Source organism: Pollachius pollachius, assembly GCF_949987615.1.
Source record: "Pollachius pollachius genome assembly, chromosome: 11".
NCBI lineage: Eukaryota > Metazoa > Chordata > Actinopteri > Gadiformes > Gadidae > Pollachius > Pollachius pollachius.
Window position 1 is genome coordinate 3,973,130 of NC_136944.1, and position 7,774 is coordinate 3,980,903.

The 7,774-nt window shown below is 47.0% G+C and overlaps 1 protein-coding gene across 1 annotated transcript; it reads left to right on the forward strand.

The window, feature by feature from the left end:
- Window positions 1–1,436: 1,436 nt before the first annotated feature.
- On the forward strand, window positions 1,437–7,630 carry LOC307082684 (cysteine protease atg4da-like). The gene is made up of 11 exons (XM_079746329.1): window positions 1,437–1,624; window positions 2,215–2,466; window positions 2,606–2,689; window positions 3,041–3,214; window positions 3,503–3,773; window positions 4,976–5,040; window positions 5,563–5,720; window positions 6,117–6,195; window positions 6,315–6,391; window positions 6,656–6,775; window positions 7,204–7,630. Exons 2-11 carry the CDS (start codon window positions 2,217–2,219, stop codon window positions 7,348–7,350), a joined length of 1,425 nt encoding a protein of 474 aa, XP_079602455.1. The 5' UTR covers window positions 1,437–1,624; window positions 2,215–2,216; the 3' UTR covers window positions 7,351–7,630.
- The last annotated feature ends 144 nt before the right edge of the window (window positions 7,631–7,774 follow it).

The window sequence follows — 7,774 nt, forward strand, 5'->3', positions numbered from 1 at the left end:
TCCACGTGAATACCTTAGTGTGTGTGCGTGTGTGTGTGTGCGTGTGTGTGTGTGTTTGATGTAAAGGGGCTTTTGTCACATGACCCGCGCTAAGAACCTACCGCACTGAAGGTACGTAGGCTAGCCCCCCCCTCCCGTCTCTATCGCTCCCGTGCGTTTATGCAAACGTAGCATTTTACGCCGTAGTCAGCGGAGAGACGTGATTGGTTCGTGTAGGGGTCGTAGTGGTGTTGTTGTTTACAGTGGTGTTTATAATGATGATATGCAATCCTCTAGTGCCCTAGTGAGTCGCAGTGCCCTGCAGTCAGTGCCCTAGTGCTACAGTGGTACAGTGGTAGGCCAGCCGTGCACGCCGGGATTTAGGTTTCCAGCAGCTTCCTAGTTTTGACGTCACATATCTTCTCCTGCAGAACGCTCTTGATTTGAAACGCCGTGTGAAGGATTTCCCCTGGTGACAGACTGCGCTATCTGGTGGAATGTGAGGAGCATGACACCACGAGAACGAGTAGGATGTGAGTGTTTAGCTTTATTTTTTAGTGTTAGTGCGCGTCTCAGACTCGATACCCGCAGAACTGTTCCTTTGCTTTTTTACCTTTACTCTTGCAGTCCGGAGCATGACCACGTGATCTAACGATGCTTTGAACATATCGAACCGGAGGAAACGCATTTTATATTTTAAATGCCCAGTAATTTATTCATGCGAGAGAATGAGAAAATTGCACTTTATGTCTGAAAGTCTGAAAACTATTTATTCTTTTTTACTTTTTCTAATTGATGACCTAATTTATTTCAACGTGTTGGTGTGTGTGTTGAATTACTGCTTTGCCACAGAAATCCAGTTGTTTTGTTGTCTGACCAGATTCGATATTCATGTGTTTTTATTTGTGTTGTTCTATGAGGGTTTGGATGTGTATCTGTCCATGTACGTCTGTTAGTGTTAGCCTATTCTTTTTGTATTATAATAACCACATAATTGTCCTCACTGTTGAACTCGCTTCATGACCTTGTAACAGATTCCAGTACCGTTCGGTGGAAAACTGATGCAGAAAATAATAATAAAAGCAGAGACCGATTGTTTGTGTTCATCATGTCTTGTTTTTTATTTTATTTGTATTTAAATGTTTATTGGGTTATCCAAATATTAGTAAATTAACAAATAAATATGTTAACATCGGTTTATCTTAATGATAAAATAAAAAAAATATAAAAATATATATATTAAAAAAAAAAAAATCATAACCAAGTAGCCAGCGAAACAATGAACAGAGTTTATTCTAATTAGTATGTCGTGTTTTTTGATCGAATTGGGTGAAGTTAAATACTATACTATTACAGGCGTGGTTCCGGTCGTGATTGGGTATCTATGAACCAATCACACTGTGGCAGTGAATAAACAGGAAGTGCCTCACCCCTCCAGCTCCATGGCTTCATATAGGTCCGTTGAACCATCCACTGACGGACACTTCTTTTGACACGTCTCATCAACACGGCGCTTATCGATCTGCACCTGAATGAATAAATGTACTATCGATCAGGAATACGGTAAACTGTTAACAAACGCGGAAGCTGTCGGTGGTTTGAGAAGTATCGCGAGATGTTATGACCTGAGAGAACATTAACGAAGGTACAGTTTATTCGGTCTGCTGCCCTGCACGTCTGATAACTGCAGAAAGGTCGACAACATGTCGATATAAGGCATATAATCATACTTTACATGCTCCAGGTGGCACTAGTGTATAGGGAGGCCATGTAACGTAAGGGTTGTAAAAATATATATTTTTGATATTGGTTTATTTTGTATTCAGTTGTCTCATCTTTTCTCTGGGAACTTAAAATACAATAATTCAAGAAGGATGTCTGGATTATTGCTCTCTAAAGCTAATGAATTCACAAAGAAATTCTTCTGCATCATTGATTTCTTTATTTCACTATATAACTTTGCAACCCAACTTTGAACAAGGGTCATAAGGTTGATGGTCACCTGGTTTGTTTCATGCGTGATTGCCTAATTATTTTAGAGCGTGACTTCCTTCACGGTCTCAATTCTATCACGGTCCGCCCCCCCCCGACTGAGAAACGGCGTTATTTTTGTGCGTCCACAATAACTCGACAGCGCTTTGTGGTAATGTGTTCCCATGGTAACCGTACACTGCGCAGCATCTCGGAGTATGTTGCCATGGCAATTAAAAATATGTGTATCCATGTCCTCCGCAGCTATGGATCGCTGCTCTGCCAAGGTCTGTGGGGGGGTCTGTGAGGTCTACGGTCACCTCAGCCCTCCTCCAGATGAGGAGACCACCGAGGACTGGCTCCTGGTCTCCTCCGACTCCCTGGGGTCCCGGGGTGTCGCGACGGACCAGGAGGAGGAGGAGGAGGAGCAGGAGGAGCAGAGGGGAGAGCAGGAGGAAGGCCGGCCCCCCAAAATGAAGTCCAAGCTGGTGTCTGCCTGGAACAGCCTCAAATATGGTCTGTGAGCTCGCCTCTGGTCGGCTGTCACTCAAGATATAAAGGCAATACTATTCCAACATATACGCTATCACATATGGTTAATTATGTTTTTATTTTCATTATTCTACCCATCGGTCTGATTTATTCAACTCACCAGGCTGGACTCTAAAGCAGAAGTCCCGCTTTAGTAAAAGTTCCCCAGTGACCATACTGGGCCACTGCTTCCAGCTCAACCAATCAGGTAGGAGTTCACAATTTTTTAGTTATTCCAGCTCAACCAATCAGGTGTCTCTCCCCAGGGGGCCGGCAGTGGTTCACTCTAGCTCCTCCCCTCTGCTGTGTGTAGCTCCTCCTCTGCTGTCTCTAGCTCCTCCTCTCAGTGGTTTAGCTCCTCCTCTCAGTGGTTTAGCTCCCCCCCCTCAGTGGTGTAGCGCCTCCTCTCAGTGTTGTAGCGCCTCCCCTCTGCTGTCTGTAGCGCCTCCCCTCTGCTGTCTCTAGCTCCTCCCCTCAGTGGTGTAGCTCCTCCTCTCTGCTGTGTGTAGCTCCTCCTCCTCTCTGCTGTCTGTAGCTCCTCCCCTTTGTGTCTCCCCAGGGGCCCGGCGGCGGTTCCACTGCAGTTTCTCTTCCCTGCTCTGGCTGACCTACCGCCGCGGGTTCCCACCACTGGCTGGCTGCTCACTGACCTCCGACAGCGGCTGGGGGTGTGTCCTCCGCACCGGACAGATGCTGCTGGCCCAGAGCCTGCTGCGCCACCTGATGCCCCCAGGTAACGGCCAATCAGGGAGCCGGCCAATCAGGGATTCAGCCAACGAGGTAGCAACCTATCGGATAACAGCAGGTGGGATTGCATAAAACCCGGTAGCAGCCAATCGAGTGGAAGCCGTTTAGGCGACACGATCAAGGAGCAGCCAAAGAATAAATAGTAAAATATTAATTAAAAGTGTAGTTGATTTTCGGTTTTAAATAGCAGACTGGCAATTAGAGTAATTAGGGTAAGGGTGGACCCTGTTATAACATGTGTGTGTCTGTATGTGCCCCCCCCCCCCCCCCCCAGGCTGGACCTGGTCACAGGGCTACCTGGGGGTCCGTGACGACCTGGACCTCCCCTCCACCTCTGAAGGGGGAGGAGCTCCCTGGACGAGGAGGCGGAGCCTGGAGCCCCAGCTGGCGGTGCGGGTGGAGGACGGCCACCGGCGGGTGGTGTCGTGGTTCGGGGACCACCCCGCGGCGCCCTTCGGGGTCCCCCGGCTAGTGGAGCTGGGGCGCAGCTCGGGGAAGCGGGCGGGGGACTGGTACGGACCCTCCATCGTGGCCCACATCCTACGGTGAGGGGTGACAGGACCGGAGGGTCCGGGTGGGTCTGAACCACTCTGAGGAGGCCCAGGTGGTACCCCCTTGTGTGGCCGGGCGATTAATCCAATTTTGATTGCGATTTTGATTTTAGCGTCAAACGATCACAAAACTAATGTAATCGAATTTCGAAATATATATATTTTTTTATTTTTATTTTTGCATTAAATGTTCTATAGAAAGTGCACAGCTGGATACATATCAGTACATTATTTTAGATTTGAACATTTTATTTTCTTTGGGAGAGACATGCTGAATAAATACATCATGTTTTCAAAATATTCGTGATTTCAATATTGACCAAAATAATCGTGATTATGATTTCGTCCATAATCGATCAGCCCTACCACCTTGCTTACTAAATACTATAGTACTATATGTCAAGTTCTATATGTTAACCACGTACTATAGTATAATAATAATAATATTGAACTACTATAATCTAAATAGGACTATATTCTAGCCAGGTACTAAAGTCTAACTAGGACTATAGTCTAACTAGGAGTATATTCTAACCAGGTACTAAAGTCTAACTAGGACTATAGTCTAACTAGGAGTATATTCTAACCAGGTACTATAGTCTAACTAGGACTATAGTCTAACTAGGAGTATATCCTAACCAGGTACTATAGTCTAACTAGGACTATAGTCTAACTAGGAGTATATTCTAACCAGTTACTAAAGTCTAACTAGGACTATAGTCTAACTAGGAGTATATTCTAACCAGGTACTAAAGTCTAACTAGGACTATAGTCTAACTAGGAGTATATTCTAACCAGGTACTATAGTCTAACTAGGACTATAGTCTAACTAGGAGTATATTCTAACCAGGTACTATAGTCTAACTAGGACTATAGTCTAACTAGGAGTATATTATAACCAGGTACTATAGTCTAACTAGGACTATAGTCTAACTAGGAGTATATTCTAACCAGGTACTATAGTCTAACTAGGACTATAGTCTAACTAGGAGTATATTCTAACCAGGTACTAAAGTCTAACTAGGACTATAGTCTAACTAGGAGTATATTCTAACCAGGTACTATAGTCTAACTAGGACTATATTCTACTATATTCCAGCCAATCCCACAACACTGGTGGTACCTGGTGGTTATCACACTGCATGTTACTTGTGTGTGTGTGTGTGTGTGTGTGTGTGTGTGTGTGTGTGTTCCAGGAAGGCTGTGACGGCAGCAGCTGATGTTCCAAACCTGGCGGTGTACGTCGCTCAGGACTGCACCAGTAAGAAGGTTAACCCTCCCATTGAGTCTGTTTAGGATCCAGTGAATGACCTGTATCTACACAGCCCAGTTCTAGTTCTATATAACTACTGTAGAGGTATAGCCGTACACATTCTACTAAAAACAGAACAGTAGGGTTTGGCAGTTTCAGGTTTTACCAGTATGCTACGTTGCTGACTACGGTTTCATGGTATGCAAACTGAATCTACCGGCAGTTGTCCCAAAGAGCCATCAATGCTAATTAAAATGTAGCCCCTTGCTTACGTCAGCAGCTTGTGGTGATGCTAACAAACACCTTGAATTCGGAATCTTCCCCCTATAGACTATATAATAATTATACTATGTTTGATTAATGGTGGCGCTGTCCGTCCACACTGGTCTGTGTTTGGCCTCTAGTTCAGGCCTTCCCCCCCCCCCCAACCCGAACACACTTTACATCTGAACGTACCCCGACATGGCCTCCATGCTGGCTCCTCACCCGATGCTCCCTGCCCTGTCCCCCCCCCTCCCTCTGGGTCTCTAGTCTACCTGGAGGACGTGAGGCGGCTGTGCCGGAAGCCCCCCCGCAGGGACGGCTCTCTGCAGGGCAGCCCCGGTCTGGCCTGGAAGTCCCTGCTGGTCCTGGTCCCGGTCCGCCTGGGGGGGCAGGACCTCAACCCCTCCTACATCTCCTGTGTCAAGGTCTGCAAAACCCAACCAAACAACTTCCACTTTACATTTAGGGCGTTTAGCAGTGCCAAGCACTAACGATGACTAGGTTAGGTTAACCCGTTCCCGCATGCAACAAAGACAGCTAGGATGAGCTGCTACACAATGCTAAGTACTATTGTTAAGTGCCAGGACGTACAACAGACATTAAGTACTTAAGAGGGGTGGGGAGGGATGTGGATTCTAGCTGAAGTTCCCCTGTCCCAAACAACATGGACTCACTTTAATTTGAAACGATTCAAAATGGTCTCATGAGTGTTTCTCATGAGTATGAGATGACCCCTGCCCTGACAGTACAGATCTGAGATCAGCACAGTCCGTTTGTTAGTTGAAGACCACCTTCTCATCCTCCTGGTTCCCCCTCCGTAGAGGCTGTTGATGCTGGAATGCTGCGTGGGAATCATCGGAGGCAAACCGAAGCATTCTCTGTTCTTCATCGGATTCCAGGGTCCGTCACGGAATTATATATTCATAAATAATAAATATTCATTCATCTATTGATTTAAACGGTTGTTACTAGGGCATTGATTCATGATACTCTTGGTGTGTTGTTGTTGTTTATGCCAGGGGACTACCTGCTGTATCTGGACCCCCACTACTGTCAGCCCACCGTGGACGTGAGGCAGGAGCACTTTCCCCTGAAGGTACGAAGACGCCTGACCTGGTTTCCCTTTCACTTTGTCTCCTACTTCCACTTTTTTTCCCACTTCCACTTCCTCTTTCGCGTTTGATTTGTGTTGGTCTTCTGCATGACATTTACGCAGAGAGGAACCTGGAGCATGAATATGTAATTTATAAAGATGTTAGATACCTCGACTGGGTTGAAATTAGGGGACAAGGAAAGCAGACTTTGAAAGACTCACTCACTCACTCACACTCTCTCCCCGGTCCTCTCGTGGTCTCTCCAGTCGTTCCACTGTAAGTACCCCAGGAAGATGTCCTTCCGCCGCATGGACCCCAGCTGCACCTTCGGTTTCTACGCCAAGACGCAGAAGGACTTTGGCTCCATGTGCGCCGCCGTCAATGAGGTATGGGGGGTCCCTGGTCCCGGTCAGACCTCAGTCTGGCCTTTGTTTGGCTGCTTCTCCATTTGGCTGCTTAACGGTCATATGTGGCTGAGGAGGCCGAGCGGATTGGCTGCTAACCAGAAGGTTGCTGGTAAGGTTCGATCCCGGCTCCTCCCAGCAGAGTGCCGAGGTGTCCCTGAGCAAGACGCCTCAACCTGACTGCCCATGGCGAGCTGGCTGTTGCCCTGCGTGGTTGACTCCGCCGTCGGTGTGTGAATGTGTGTATGAATGGGTGCATGTGAGGCAGTATTGTAAAGCGCTCTGAGCGGCCACTGGTTAGAACAGCGCTGAATAAATGCAGTCCGTTTACCATTCTACTGTGTGGCTCACCATGAATTTGGTGAACACCTTGAAAAGAAGAGTTAACGTACTCATCCTCTCCCTCCCAGGCTCTGTCTTCTTGTGAGAAGTACCCTATGTTCATCTTCTCTGAGGGCCCCAGTCGGGAGGCGTTGGGCCCCTCGGACCCCCCAGACCCCCCCTCTCAGACCAGGACCCCCAGCAGCAGCTGCGTGGAGGGGTTTGTGCTCCTCTGACCTTCATGAAGACCGGGAGGAGGAGCAGGAAGTGGGGGAGCAGCTAGCGTCGAAGAGGAGGTCCTTCTGGAGAAACCTGGAGATCAAATCGGTGCCAACATGCTGTTAACAGTGGAGCCGTGTGGAGACTGTAGTTTAGTTTTTATTGCTGTATTATTATGTTATGAAAGCATAAATATAGCAGTCGATGTAAATCAGACAATGAAGAGGATCTTAATGTAAATAGCATACATTTTATATATTTTATTTGCTCTTGTGTTAATGTTTGCCTTTAAATAAATAAGACATCTTTACAAGATTGACTGTCCCTCCCAAGAATAACTTCTTTCTGTTTGAGGCGTCCTGTGAATGTTTGATCTCGTTCTCTCCAGTCCGACTTAACACCATGATCCCCCCCGTGCCTCTGCTCATCATGTGACGCTCG